The sequence below is a fragment of the Tachysurus vachellii genome, chromosome 5 (assembly GCF_030014155.1).
Source record: "Tachysurus vachellii isolate PV-2020 chromosome 5, HZAU_Pvac_v1, whole genome shotgun sequence".
NCBI classification, from domain to species: domain Eukaryota; kingdom Metazoa; phylum Chordata; class Actinopteri; order Siluriformes; family Bagridae; genus Tachysurus; species Tachysurus vachellii.
The window spans coordinates 25,064,106-25,080,181 of NC_083464.1; the positions used below are offsets into that span (position 1 = coordinate 25,064,106).

At 37.8% G+C, this 16,076-nt stretch overlaps 1 protein-coding gene across 3 annotated transcripts; it reads right to left on the reverse strand.

Annotated features, from left to right (window-relative positions):
- Positions 1-1,022: 1,022 nt before the first annotated feature.
- On the reverse strand, positions 1,023-15,931 carry LOC132846157 (interleukin-6 receptor subunit alpha-like). 3 transcript variants are annotated; one of them, XM_060870740.1, is made up of 11 exons: positions 15,913-15,931; positions 15,247-15,356; positions 12,457-13,119; positions 12,211-12,334; positions 10,987-11,162; positions 10,741-10,895; positions 10,264-10,417; positions 8,766-8,803; positions 8,386-8,437; positions 4,008-4,116; positions 1,023-1,492 (listed from the first exon to the last, which is right to left on the reverse strand). In XM_060870740.1, exons 2-11 carry the CDS (start codon positions 15,332-15,334, stop codon positions 1,300-1,302), a joined length of 1,752 nt encoding a protein of 583 aa, XP_060726723.1. In that variant the 5' UTR covers positions 15,335-15,356; positions 15,913-15,931; the 3' UTR covers positions 1,023-1,299. The 3 variants fall into 3 exon arrangements, with proteins under 3 accessions (XP_060726723.1, XP_060726724.1, XP_060726722.1); XM_060870741.1 differs by lacking the exon at positions 15,913-15,931 and adding an exon at positions 15,441-15,619; XM_060870739.1 differs by lacking the exon at positions 15,913-15,931 and having other exon boundaries at positions 15,247-15,618.
- Between the last annotated feature and the right edge of the window lie 145 nt (positions 15,932-16,076).

The window sequence follows — 16,076 nt, forward strand, 5'->3', positions numbered from 1 at the left end:
TACACCCTGGACGGAGTGCCAACCCATCGCAGGGCACACACACACACACTCATTCATTCAATCACACACTAGGGACAATTTTCCAGAGATGCCAATCAACCTACCATCCATGTCTTTGGACCGGGGGAGGAAACCGGAGTACCCGGAGGAAACCCCCGAGGCACGGGGAGAACATGCAAACTCCACACACACAAGGCGGAGGCGGGAATCAAACCCCGACCCTGGAGGTGTGAGGCGAATGTGCTAACCACTAAGCCACCGTGCCCCCCACATTTAAATATATCTAATATTAATCTTGAATTTTGTATTCTATTGATCTTTATATTATTCTTTATATTAACATTTTGTTCTATGTTTAGGTTCTGTAAAGCTGCTTTGAGACAATGTCAATTGTAAAAAGCGCTATGTAAATAAACTTGAATTTAACTGAATTAAACTGATTTGAAATCAGAGTACCGAGTGTGGACCTGAACCTCCATCCACAGTGGCATAGATGCTAACCACTAAGCAACTGTGCTCCCGTTCTTAGTTCCAGTAAAGGAAAATTGTAATGTTACAGCATATAAAAACATTTTAGAAATTTCATGCTTCCAGCTTAATGGTCAGGTGTCCATATACAGTACTGCCATATATTGTAGATATAACTGACCAGTTGAAAATTTTAGACTAATGTAAAAAAATTATTTATGATGCTCATACCATTCAAAGAGTTCCATTCAACACACTTTAAAGTTTACAAATACAGAAAAGAAACGGTTTATCATCACACCATCCTGTGTCATCCAGATGGGTTCCCTTTTGTTGCCTCAAAGTGTTTTTCTTTGCCACATCTATATAAATAACGTTGAATCAAATGTTGAATATTGAATTGAATATCTCTTTTGTAACAGGACATGTAGCAGTGTTGGAAGTTTAGTTTAATGTCACAGATTCGCAGTTGGTGTTTATACAGTGCTTCCAACTACTGACTAATCCGAAGATTACACGTTAGAGAAGGAGAACACATGAAAATAAACACTCAATTTTCTAGATCACAAAAATAATGCAAACTTTATTAAGCTAAACAGATCAAATGAAATTGAACAGTTTTTGAACAAAAACTACAAAAATATGCATATGTACAGTACATAATTCAAAAATAGCTTTTTTAAGACCACTCAGTTGTTACTGATAAAATTTCTAAAGAAGTAGGTTTTGATTCAGGTGTAGACATACCATTAATTATCTGCATTAATAATTATGTCATTGGATGTAAGACAAATGTGTTTTTAGAGAATGCTGGCCTTGCACTGTAACAGCTTAAGACCTATAAGATTCACAGGGAGAGAAAAAGTAATCAACATTGTGCAAATGGATGCCGTCCCCTTCCTTTTCCTGATAGCTGTAATTCATAGTGATCAGGGGCTGCTGAAGGAGAGGAGAAGGAGAAGAACAAGAGCAGTCTGAAGATACACTCTCCCTGCTCTTTTTAGACACGAATGGCATTCTCCGTCTGAGAGGAAAAAGCAAACAGAAACACGTGACAAAAACACTGGGAGGAAAAATCAATGCAACTTTTACAATTTATAGATCAATATTTGATTTTTTTTTTTTTTTATGTTTTTCAGGTTACATTTATTGTTTGTCATATTCAAAATACACTTGACATATACATAATTAATTTGTAATACTTTACATGACTATGCTATGTACACGCTGTTGAGTATAAAATGTGCTGTATATGTAGACGTTTAAAAATTCTAAAATAGATCTGATGTCTATATTTAAACGATTATTTTAGTGATGACATGAGAAAGAATGTAAGTTCATATATCAGGACTACCAGTGGGGTAATTGTGGGCTTGCCTGAGAAAGAAGCTAAAGCTAGATCGTTAGTTTGTGGTCTCTATTTCTTGGATTTATCTTGTTGGCTAATCATGTTTTTCTCCATTCAGATGTGGTTTTGGTCTATAAAAGACTTCCATTTATGGCATTTGGCAGATGTTCATTTATACCTGTGAACAATTGAGGGATAAGAGCCTTGCTCACAGGTTCAGCAGGGAAAGATTAGCGGTTCTGGGTTTTGAACTTCTAGCAGTAGGCCAACCACTGACGCTAGTATTAATTTTGATTCCTTTATTTTTTTGGTTTATTTTCATTGATGTGGTATGTTTGGGGTTGTGAGTTTTGATGAACAGATTGATGCTTTCTTATCACGTTTATGTTTTGTAATACATACCATTAGTCCTGGAAAAGCATTCAGTCTTATATTTTTATTCAATGTTGTCTTTACACTTTAAAAATTAGCATAGAACGCTAGTTGTAACAACTGTACCCTTGGTACATATAGTGTGAGATACAGTGCCTTGCAAAAGTATTCATACCCACTGAACTTATCCACATTTTGACATGTTACAACCACAAAGAAAAATGTATTTTATTGGGATTTTATGAAATAGACCCAAAAGTGGCACATAATTGTGAAGTGGAATGAAAATTATAAATGGTGTCCAAATCTTTTGAATTGACCAAATATCTGAAAAGTGTGGTGTGCATTTGTATTCAGCCCCCTTTACTCTGATACCCCTAACTAAAATCCAGTGAAAACAACTGCCTTCAGAAGTCACCTAATTAGTAAATAGAGTGCACCTGTGTGTCATTTAATCTCAGTATAAATACAGCTGTTATGTGAAGCCCTCAGAAGTGTGTTAGAGAACATTAGTGAACAAACAGCATTATAAAGACCAAAGAACACACCAGACAGGTAAGGGATACAGTTGTGGAGAAGTTTAAAGCAGGGTTAGGTTATAAATTAATATCCCAAGCCTTGAACATCTCACGGAGCACTGTACAATCCATCATCTGGAAATGAAATGAAAGCCTACAAAGACATAGCCGTCCACCTAAACTGACAGGCCGTGGAAGGAGAGTGTTAATCAGAGAAGCAGCCAAGAGGCCCAGGGTAACTCTGGAGGAGCTGCAGAGATCCACAGCTCAGGTGGGAGAATCTGTCCACAGGACAACTATTAGTCATGCACGCCACAAATCTGGTCTTTATGGAAGAGTGGCAAGAAGAAAGCCATTGTTGAAAGAAAGAAATAAGAAATCGTATTTGCAGTTTGCGACAAGCCATGTGGGGGACACAGCAAGCATGTGGAAGAAGGTGCTCTGGTCAGATGAGACCAAAATTGAACTTTTTGGCCAAAATTCAAAACGTTATGTTGGCAGAAACCTAACACTGCACATCACCCTGAACACATCATCCCCACCGTGAATCATGGTGGTGGCAGCAGCATCATGTTGTGGGGATGCTTTTCTTCAGCAGGGACAGGGAAGCTGTTCAAAGTTGATAGAACCCAAATAGAAGCAATCTTAGATGAAACCCTGTTAGAGTCTGCAAAAGACTTGAGACTGGGAGAGAGGTTCACCTTCCAGCAAGACAATGACCCTAAACATACAGCCAGAGCTACAATGGAGTGGTTTAGATCAACGCATATTCATGTGTTAGAATGGCCCAGTCAAAGTCCAGACCTAAATCCAATTGAGAATCTGTAGCGATACTTGAAAATCGCTGTTCACAAATGCTCACCATCCAATCTGACTGAGCTTGAGCTATATTGCAAAGAAGAATGGGCAAAAATCTCACTCTCTAGATGTGCAATGCTGGTAGAGACAAACCCCAAAAGACTTGCAGCTGTAATTGCAGCGAAAGGTGGTTCTACAAAGTATTGACTCAGTGGGGCTGAATACAAATCCACACCACACTTCAGATATTTATTTGTAAAAAAATTTGGACACCATTTATCATTTTCCTTCCACTTCACAATTATGTGCCACTTTGTTTTGGTCTATCACATAAAATCCTAATAAAATACATTTTTGTTTGTGGTTGTAACGTGTCAAAATGTGGAAAAATTCAATACTCAAAAAGTTGAATACTTTTGCAAGGCACTGTATTACACTATGATCTTAAGTGAAAGAATCATTTCATGAAGCAAAAACTGCAGAAGCAGAAAGGGCCAAAGTACCTGAGACCGTAGATTAAGAGAGTAATGATGGTGATAAGGAGACAGAATCCCAACACCCACAGTACATACACCCATATTGCACCATCATTGTCATCAGCAGGTCTAACCTCTATCACACCAGAGAGAGAGAGAGAGAGAGAGAGAGAGAGAGAGAGAGAGAGAGAGAGTTGTGGTTACAACAACACAATAACACAATATCTTCTCTTTTAAATTACTTAAAATTAGCTTGAACACAAACCCATACTCTACTCAATAGGTTTCATTAGGATACCTGTATTGGATCTCCTTGTGTTCTCACTCCCACTCACTCATTTTCTACTGCTTATCTGAACTATCTCACATTCACTCACACACTCACACACTACGGACAATTTTACAGAGATGCCAATCAACCTACCATGTATGTCTTTGGACCGGGGGAGGAAACCGGAGTACCAGGAGGAAACCCCCGAGGCACGGGGAGAACATGCAAACTCCACACACACACACATATATATAACTCTGCCCCACCAATTATATCAGCATTTAAACAAATATTAATTTTCAAGACCTACTTTACTGGTCCATACTTAGGTGACAAGAAAATTTTGTCAAGAACACTCTACCCAGGTGATCAAGCACACCACATAGGAAATCTGTGCATAACATTCAGTATGTTGGTCAAACCATTTTAAAATAGCAGTGTTAAAAGCATATGCTGTGACAAATGAGATTGATTTACAAGCCAGATTTTAATCATACCGAAGTGTAACCTTAATCTTCCCTCAGCTAAGACATTTGTTTATCAATTATGATTACATGTAGACAGGTCAGTCCATCCTCTATATATACAGAGGCTTTCCTTTTGTTGTAATAGCATGCCCAGCTTTATTAGTCTTATTTTATGGGTTTATGTTGGCTCACTTTCTATAATTTTCATCCTTTCATTCATTCATCTTCTACCGCTTATCCGAACTACCTCGGGTCACGGGGAGCCTGTGCCTATCTCAGGCGTCATTGGGCATCAAGGCACAATACACCCTGGACGGAGTGCCAACCCATCACAGACACCACACACACACACACTCTCATTCACTCACGCACTCACACACTACGGACAATTTTCTAGAGATGCCAATCAACCTACCATGCATGTCTTTGGACCGGGGGAGGAAACCGGAGTACCCGGAGGAAACCCCCGAGGCACGGGGAGAACATGCAAACTCCACACACACAAGGTGTTGGCGGGAATCGAACCCTGACCCTGGAGGTGTTAGGCGAACACTAAGCCACTGTGCCCCTTCTATGATTTTATTCATTCTAATTAAATTACTAGGTTCTACAAAAGTTTCTCAATGATGCCGTATGCACATCACAAATTATATGATTTAAAGTCAATCAATCAAGGTTTACTTTTGTTAACTGTCATATGTATAAATGTACACACCAAGGAGTACAAGTATGATACTCATAAAAACATCTTAGCAAGTAAAAAATATGTCTATACCATGTTCCAAATTATTATGCACATGCCGTTTTTCTTTTACAAATCAGTCAGTATGATTAAGAATAAATTTTATCCTCAAATATTGTTTTACAATGAGAATGTTATTACATGCTAAAGAACTGACATTGTCAACAGTTTTATTGAAATTTTGGGGGAAAAAAAACACAAAATATGTTGTTCCACATAATTATGCAGAATGCAGTTAAAAACATTCAATGGGTTACAATGAACTCAAACAGAACTCTGTCATATGTTCTGCATAGACGGATCATTATTCAAAAAATAAACACAAATTAAAACAAAAAAAAACCTATTTACAGTTCAAGTTACATATTAATATATGCACCCTTCTTAGAGATAGATAACTTCTCTCATCCATTAAACTTGTATAGTTTCTGGCAGTATTTTATTAGAGGATGCCAATACATACCATAGCAGAAAATGGTTTGTTAGGAACTCCTCATATCTTGCAGAGGTCATTTTTACACTGTCAGGGACCCTAAAAGGACCTACTGTACCATCTCACTTCCCAATATTCCAGCCAAACTCATCACTCCACCACCTCCTTGCTTCTTAGTTTTATTCTTGTTGGAACAGGGTGGCCATTCAGCACGAATCCCCTGCAGCATGGCATTTGTCAGTGAATAAATCTGTTTGAAATCCTTCATGTAATTCTGAGCCATTGCAAACATTTCTCTTTGAGTTTTGGTTATTGGAGGTTGAAATGCAGCTTTACACACAACTGCCAGCCTCTGAAAGATCCTGCATAGAAAGTTTCTTCATAGTCTAGAGATGCCAAATACCTGTTTGCTACTTAACAGCAGTTTTTTTTATACCTGCCCTCATAATAATTCATTTGTCTGACAAATGAACCTTTATCTGATCGAATTCTTCCCGGCTGTGATTCACTGACAAATCTTTTTTGATCTCTTTTCTGATATAGCAATTTTTTATGCCTTTTGCAAGACGTTTTTCATCTTAAGAAATATCTTTCTTCCCCTTTTATTGCATGAGAACTGTGACTTGCTTAATAATGTGCAACAACCTCTTTAAGTTGGTTTCCCTTTAACTAAGGGTGTTTTCACACCTAGTTCGTTTGAGCCCTCCAAACGCTCTCGGAGCGGTTCAGTGTGTATATGTAAACAAACCATGTGATCTGAGACCCCTTAAAAGGACCCAGAAGCGAACCTCCGGAGGTGGTCTGAGTACGGTTCGTTTGTGGATTCGTTTGTGGTTCGATTTGTGTGTGACATGTGAAAGCAATGAGGTCCCGGTCCGCTTTGCGTTTCGTTTCGCCAAATGTCCCTGGAGGCTTGCCATACCTGTAGCCGTGTTCCGTCACTGTGACTACTGAAAACACAAAACTTTTCGCCATGGCAGGTCGCAGAGTTGTGTGGTCTTATGAAGAAAGCTGTGCACTTATTGATATTTGGAAAGAGGATGGGATTAAACGCCAACTATTCTCAACACATAAAAACATAAACGTATTTCTTCTGTTTTCTCAAAAACTGAAGGAAAGGGGGTACAACAGAACAGCACTACAATGTCGCGTAAAAGTGAAAAAACTACGACAGAAGTACATGAGCACCTGTGATAAAACGCGTCGAATGAACTTCTTATGTGATTCTTATTATGAACTTCTTCATAATTCACAAATTATGAAGTTCTTATGAAGTTGAGGTGTGAACACGAAAGGGTCTGAGATCACTTCAATACTAAAGAGGACCAAAAAGAGAACTGGGTTCTCTTTTGAGTCCACTATATTGTGAACACCAAACGGACTGAGGTCACATTCGGCTAGTTCCTTTTCTGGTTCACTTTAAGTGAACTGGGTTTGGTTCTTTTAAAACGAACTATATGTGAAAACACCCTAAGATCACCTGTCAAACTAATTATCTAACCTCTCTAAGATTGATACCAGTTGTCTTAAAACATGATAAATAAAACAAACACTTTCTTTGAAAAAAAAAAACTAAAACCTGAATATGTATTTGAATAAAATCTTACCGATATGTAACTTGCATGATCATTTTGAACACGGTGTAGAAATAATTTTCATAATCTTAGATTTGGTTTCTTATAACATTCAACACACAATAGGACATGCTGAATCATTTTAACTACACAAAATGGACTAGATTCGAGATATTTATATATTGTACATACAGTTATTATGTTGGCTTTTCCTATTTAAGCTTAGACAAAAATTTATCAAGAGTAACTCCTCCTAGGGCTTTCGAACCACATGCACCAAATTCGGATATGTTGTAGACTCTGGTCTGAAGTTTGTTGCTATTACTTTTCTAAGCGATCCGAGTACCGGTACTTCCGGTAATGCCATTAATGTCCACTTGCCTTTTTTTCCCATAGACTCCCATTATAAACTTGAGGTTTATAACTAGCCAAGCTTTCAAACTATCTACACCAAACTCGGCCAGCTCCTTTAGGGTGATACTCTGAACAAAGGTTTAAATTGGTGTACCGACTGGCCTTTCGGTTGTCCCACAGCCCCGCCCCCAAAATATGCAAAATCAAAAAACTTTTTACAACATGGACATGTGACATATCAAAACACTCAGAACAATGAGGGGAACTTCCTCAGGAGAATTCGGATGACGTCACATGCTCGTCTCCACTTGCCTCCAAACTATCACCCTATCTTTCTGTCCACTTGCCTCCAAAAGTAACACTGACCCTTATGTCCACTTGTCTCCAAAAAGCACCGGCCTTTGCGAATACTTGCCTCGTCAAAGCCAACATCAAAGTTTGTCGCGACGAACTTTACAAATCTAGTTTAATAATGTCGACTCCTGACCCAAGAATTTATAATTACAAGTCACTGCTTGTGCTGTGCAAATACAGACACAAATGTGCCCTTGTACAAACACTCACCCTCTTTATCTTCTGACATCCCAGAACCTTCAGGAAATGGCCAAAATGGCTCCTAAAATAAAGCATAAATATTCTGTTGTCAAAATTTAATCTGAAAAGAATTGCCTCAAATCTACCTTAAAATAGACTCTGTTATTACAATGAGTGACGAAGTGTGATCTGATTCGATTTCTCCACCTTTATTATCCATTAAGAGTTGGCATTGTGTATTTCTAACATTATTACCCCCTCAGAATTATTATCACCCACACATTAGTTTTGAGAACTGTGAGATATGAATTCTGATAAAACACAACACTGTTCTGCAAACATGTTATCTGAAAGCTCTTTTCTGAAATAAAGAGGTTTTAGAAAGATGTGTGTGGAGAGATAGAACTTACCAGACTAGTATTAATGCCAGGGGGATCTGTGGTAGACGCTGGAAAGAGAGAAACACACATTTTATGTTTTGTTTATGAGTTTGCACCTTAGGCACCCATTTTGATTGATATAACTGTCTTATATATATATATATATATATATATATATATATATATATATATATATATATATATATATATATATATATATACGTATATATATATATATATATATATATATATATATATATATATATATATATATATATATATATATATATATACGTATATATATATATATATATATATATATATATATATATATATATATATACGTATATATATATATATATATATATACGTATATATATATATATATATATATATATATACACATATATTTATATATGTGTATATATATATATATATATATATATATATATATATATATATATATATATATATATATATATATATATATATATAAAATGACTTTGTAATCTTTTCTTTTTCCAAAATGCTTTACTGCTCAACAGATTTGTAAACAGTAATTATTTGAGTCAGTATTATCAACTGTCTGGTCATCTCTGATCTTTCTGTCATCAATACGGTGTTTCATTTCACAGATCCTCCACATACAGTATTTAATTATTTTTTTTACAACATTCTATGTAAAATCTAGAGACTATTATGAATGGAAATCCTAGATCAACAGTGTCTGGAATACTGAACCATCGCTACAGTACAATGTGCCTTTCTTTTCAAATGTACCACATTTCTGCTTCTTTTGTGTCAGGACAAGAATCATACACCGCTATGATCTGAACATGTTCCTAACTGTCCTAATTAGGTTGATCAGGATCACGTTCGCCTCACACCTCCAGGGTTGGGGGTTCGATTCCTGCCTCTGCCTTGTGTGTGTGGAGTTTGCATGTTCTCCCCGTGCCTCGGGGGTTTCCTCCGGGTACTCCGGTTTCCTCCCCCGGTCCAAAGACATGCATGGTAGGTTGATTGGCATCTCTGGAAAATTGTCCGCAGTGTGTGAGTGTGTGAGTGAATGAGAGTGTGTGTGCCCTGTGATGGGTTGGCACTCCGTCCAGGGTGTATCCTGCCTTGATGCCCGATGACGCCTGGGATAGGCACAGGCTCTCCGTGACCCGAGGTAGTTCGGATAAGCAGTAGAAAATGAGTGAGAGTGAGAGGATCTCTTTATTTTTATGAATAAACGTTTAAGGGTCTTGCCACTGGCCTGTGTGGAATTTCTGTTTCATGTTCCTCCAGTGATTGTGTGGGTTTCTTCTTGGTTTGCTGGTCTCCTCCCACCTCCCAACAACATGGTGCATTGTTTTTTCATGATGCAAAAACGCAGATTTTTTTGTTTCTACATATTCAACATATTCTGTATGAACTTGTAAAATTCAATCATTGTGTGTTTATTCTTTCTATTCTATACAATGACTTTGAACGTCCTTTTAAAAGCATCATAATCCTGGAGTGTGTATCATTTTGTATGTGTTACCTGTCCACGTGCGTGCATGCACTGGACTGGACCAGTCACTCCAAAGCCCGTCAAACTCGTCTTTTGCTTGAATCTGCACCTCGTACTCAACATGTGGCAGAGCGTCTGAAATCAACCAAGAGAGCTCTTCCTCTTCTAAGACCACAGTCTGATACTACACACACACAATCACACACACACACACACACACACACACAAACACACTAAACATTTGGTTCTTTTCGTATATAATGTGAATGTATATTTACAACTAAAGATTTAAGGTTACACACTGTACTGTACTTACAGAAGCCTGAATGTCTCTTTTAAATGTCAAGATAAATTGTGGCCTTAAAAATATTTTCTCTTATATACAAATATACGCAGAAGCAGTAAATGAAACACACACACCCACCATACACACCCACACACCCACCATACACACACCCCTCACAGACATACACACACCACACACCATACACACACAGTTCTTTTTACCTTTTTGGCATGTTTAGGACGATATCTCAGTTGGAACTGAAGGCTGTAGAATAAGCTCTGCCTCCAGGTGGCAGGTAAAGCCCAGGAGACCTTTAGTGTGTGAGACTCACCCTTGACTGGATTTACAGCAAATCGAGATGGAGGATCTGGCTTAACTAAAAGAAGGAGAGAATAATCGAATATACAATAAAATACACAATATGTAGGGTATGTATATAAAAAAAAAGGACATGCATACACACTCACTGATGTTTTGAGGAATGTAGTTGTATGGAGAGCTGGTAGCATTGCCTGCTGTGTTGGTCACACACAGTTTGACTGAATAGAAATTTCTGTCAATCTCGTTATTACTGGGTAATATACACCAGCAGCGGGAGTACTTAGTAGAGTATGAACAATTCACACGGGATATCTTCTCCCAACTAAAAAAAAAAATAAATAATAATAGTCATTATTGTAATCATTCAAAAAGTTAAGTTACATAAAATACAATAGCTTTTGTAATGCAGTGAAAATTGAAAATGATTGATTCATATTTAAATAAATCAAATATAAAATCATGTATTGGTGGATAGAGCATGCTCTACTGAAAGGGTGCTTTAGACTTAACATTAAATGAGTTAAAGGTTTATGGTATAACCTCTATAATACAGTGATCTAAACAGTCGTTCTTAGCTCCAGTCTTGGGAACTGACTGCCCTACACAGTTTTCTGTACTCAATGCACCTGATATAGCTTCTCAACTAAATAACTTTAACTTTGTGAGTTGAAGAAACTTGAGCTGTATCCAACACAGCCTCCGGCACTGTCGTTTAATATCCTTTATTCAAAATATAAGTGTGGCCAAAGATTACACTGATTTCCTGACTGACAGTGCGCCATTGCAGCTTGCTGCCAGAAATTTCAAGGTTTTTTTGACCTGGTGATTATGGTGAATTTTACTTTTATCTGTATTGCGATAATAGAAAAACATTTAAAATCAGACAAAGATTAACCTCTATATTTAATGGCAGGTTTTCTATCTGTACACACCCTTATTTTATCAATTGTTTATGTGCATCTGACCCGAGTCCCGAAACCTTTTCTTACTTTTTCTTAGTGCTTGAGGCATTTCAATAAACAGCACATGCAAATAGAGTTCTGGGGATTTATTCTCTTAGTCACGGTCAACGAACACCACCTGCACCCTGCATCTATTTCCAAACACGTTTGACTGTGTAGGATGTACAATTCTACAATACTGATTAGAAGGTTGGGATTCCTCCACCATGACCTGTTCAGCTCGAGGTTGGATTGTGTCCTGAATCAGTTGAATGTGCCTTTTGATGTCCCGATATATGAGAGATAATCACTGACAAGATTTTAGTGGTTCAAAATAGATCAAATAGAGGGTCTACTGTATCTGAACAAAAACCCAATTGAACTATGCGTTATGGTGATTGACAACCTTAGAATGACACACTCACTCACCCTTTCAGGTAGAGCAGGTAACACTGAGGATGTGGGATGATGGGCTGTTTTGATACCCACTCACACCGGATTTTGCTGATGTGGGATTTTTTGTAGCATGACAAGGTAGGCTTCTCTGGAGGGACTATGATAAAAATAAGAAGGTTTTGTACAGGTTATCTGTTACCACTATGACACCAGAGGATTTCTGATTCATTTGTCATATGTCAATGTATATACTGTATAAAATATTATATGTCTCCTTACTGCCAACACTGATTTTAACTGATGAAACCAGTTTGCCTCTCCTATAACAGCTGTAGTTCCCTGAGTCAGTCAACTGAAGAGAAGGAAGCCTCAAAGCCCCACCATGTTCCACACCATTTCGCATGAGCTGACCATTCCTCCTCCATTGTGCTTGCCTCTTAATGGACCTGGTCACTCTCACTCCCTCCACATTCTCATCATAGTCCTCATCTTCTTCATATTCTGTGCTGGTGCTCCTCTCAGAGCTCAACCCCATTTCCATGGTTATGCTAAAAGCCCCTCCTTCTTCTGTTACTTTGCCCACAATGTTGGGGTTAGTGAATTGATTGACAGTCTGCAAAACTTGCCCACCCTCCATGTTCTCCTTTGTTGAGCTCATAACTGGATTAGCATCGGTTACAGATTCACTGACGTTATCTGTTCTAGTTTTGTATGTTCCAGGTGTGGTAAAGTTCTCAGTTTCTGGATAGCGTTTTTCAAGAGTATCAGTACTCTCTCTCTTTTTTTGGGGTATCCAGGGGCTAGTTAAATCTCCTCTTCTCTTGAGTCTCTCTTTGTGTTTTGTACCCATTATTAATGGCACGCTATCCACAGTGACATCGCCCCTGCAGCCCAGAAGGACCTCTGACCCCACTTTTAAGGCCAGCACACCAGGACAGGATTCTGTGGGACAATAATTGTCACACATTAGTCACATTTTAATATAGATTTATCTGTTGTTAAAAGGCAACAAGAAAGCTTTTTCTTTATGGGAACTTCAGACTTATTAATAATTGTTACTGCTTTACTATTATACTTACTTTTCTAATACGTTTACATGTTTATGCTACAATTGTTTTGTGAAAATTATCTGGTCTGATTAGATTCAGACCAGTCAGCTGCCCTAAGTTCATTCATTAATTAATTTTCTACCCCTTATCCGAACTACCTCGGGTCACGGGGAGCCTGTGCCGGAGTGCCAACCCATCGCAGTGCTACACCCTGGACGGAGTGCCAACCCATCGCAGGGCACACACACACTCACATTCACACACTATGGACGATTTTCCAGAGATGCCAATCGACCTACCATGCATGTCTTTGGACCGGGGGAGGAAACCGGCGTACCCAGAGGAAACCCCCGAGGCACGGGGAGAACATGCAAACTCCACACACACAAGGTGGAGGCGGGAATCGAACCCCCAACCCTGGAGGTGTGAGGCGAACGTGCTAACCACTAAGCCACCGTGTCCCCCCTGCCCTAAGTTAAATAAATTAAACTTATATCATTCTCTGACATAGATCATTCTACAATAGGTATTTCATACCTTTTAATGATCAGCTTATGAGTCAGAATATATATATAAATATATAGTACTGTGCAAAAGGCAGGTGTGAAAAAATGCTGTAAACAAAGAATGCTTTCAGAAATATAAACAATGAGTGTTTATTTTTGTCAATTTACAAAAATGCAAAGAGAGCAAACAAAATAAAAATCTAAATCAAATCAATATTTGGTGTTACTACCTTTTGCCTTCAAACCAGCATAAAGTGATGGCCTGGCCCCCACAGAGCCCTGATCTCAACATCATCGAGTGTGTCTGGGATTACATGAAGAGACAGAAGGATGTGAGAAAGCCAACATCCACAGAAGATCTGTGGTTAGCTCTCCAAGATGTTTGGAACAACCTACCAGCCGAGTTCCTTCAAAAACTGTGTGCAAGTGTATCTAGAAGAATTGCTGCTGTTTTAAAGGCAAAGGGAGGTCACACCAAATATCGATGTGATTTAGATTTCTCTTTTGTTCATTCACTGCATTTTATTCATTTATGAAAATAAATGTTTAACACTTCCATTTTTGAAAGAATTCTTTATTTACAGCATTTTTTCACACCTGCCTAAAACCTTAGCGCAGTACTGTATATATATTATTTAGAGGGGTATTACAATAACCCACTTGCTTGTCCTCCTGTTTCCTGAATTTATGCATTCAGCGGTTGACTGATTTGTACAGATAAACTGCAAAATTGCAAAAACCCTGTCTCAGTTCCTTATTCTGAATATGGCTCTTCTCCATTTGACATGTGGCTCTTCTATCTCACATTCACATACTCTATCCTGCGCTTCTTGAACTTGTCATTGATTTAATAACAAATAAAAATGTCTTTTTTTTTTTTTTTTTTTTAAAAACAACTTAACACTGATGCTCAGTATTTAACAGAATTCTGAAAAGATTTAATTCTGAAAACACTGAAGTCTGTTTAACACACAACTGTGTGTTCCACTGTCTTTCAGAATAAACTATGAACAGCTATGAGTAACAATATCAGGGAAAACCCTAATGCAAATAAGTGAAACTAGGACTGTTGAAACCAATAAAAAAATAAACTGTAGCAATGTGAAACATCTTACTGATTTAGTAACAGAAACTATCCAATCCCATCATATAAACCTGTCATAATGCCAACCACAATGTCTTATTTAAAACATTTATGTAATCATTAAGTTATTAATAACTTAAAATCTTAAGTTATTACAGCTTCAATTAGTGGGTAAAGAGGAACAGACCTCACACTATTTCCACACACTACAGTATGTTGAGAAAAAGGCAATTGAATTGTAATTATCTTGTATTTCAAATGATCATAATTGAGTAATTTCATAAATGTTTAGAAACAAACACTGTTTGTAATGTCAGTAATCAATTGCTGAGAGAGCATGCGACTGTTTTATTCATAACCAAATAGCCTGATCATCTGCCTCATTTGTCTTTAACACCAGAAACTGAAATGAAGGCTATAGTTCACTTACCTTTCTGAGGACATGCAGGACTCTCCTGACCACACTGGACTTTGACCGCACACAGGATGAGAAAAGTAAACGCAATGGAAACGCTCATGGCTCAGTAGTTCACCAAATAACTGCAGTTAATAAGAAGTTGTGTGAAGATAACAAACAGGAACAAGACAAACATCAAGAAAAACAAAAAGATCAATAAATGTCACCCCATTTTTTAAAATATCGCTGTTTTTTTAATCCAAGCTGCTATGTTCAGAATCTAGTTCAGTCTGCGTTAAGTTCAGGACAGTTCTTAAAAATAGCACTTGGTAGTTGGGCGGCTGTTTTCCCTGAAGTTCTTCCTCCCCTCTCTCTCTCTCTCTCTCTCTCTCTCTCTTTCTCTCAGATGCTATCTCTAGCTTCCTCTTGCTAACTGAGAGTTTGATAAATTGAATAACAGTGAAGCAGGATCACATCTAAACACACAGATGAGACAAACTGTGTGGAGATAAGAATCATTCAAAAGCTGAAGTAGCACCGGAATAAATAAACTTGAATTATGTTGCAGATCTATAGAATCAGTTCACAGAATATGAGAGATAGTGTCAAATATTTTTAAAGAGATATTTAAACAAATATATAAATAATAATAATTTAAAAAAAAATGCAGTGGCTTAGTGGTTAGCAGGTTTGTCTTACACCTCTGTTCAGCTTCAGGAGTATCCTCTGGCTTCCTCACTCTGTCCAAAAACAATGTGTTGCAGGCTGATTTGTATCTCTAAACTGTCTGGAGTGTGTGAATGTGGGTGAGTGTGAGATCGTGCCCCTTGATTTGTCACCAGCTCACCCAGGGTGTAGACTCA

Bases quoted from the DNA above. Each gene is read 5' to 3' on its own strand.
- LOC132846157 (XM_060870740.1), bottom strand. From the start codon at position 15,334: ATGAGCGTTTCCATTGCGTTTACTTTTCTCATCCTGTGTGCGGTCAAA. The intron at 10,896-10,986 runs GTGAGTGTGTAT...TCCTTCTTTTAG, and splicing joins CTACATTCCTCAAAACATCA to TTAAGCCAGATCCTCCATCT. The intron at 1,493-4,007 runs GTACTTTGGCCC...TTTTCCTCTCAG, and splicing joins CTCTTAATCTACGGTCTCAG to ACGGAGAATGCCATTCGTGT.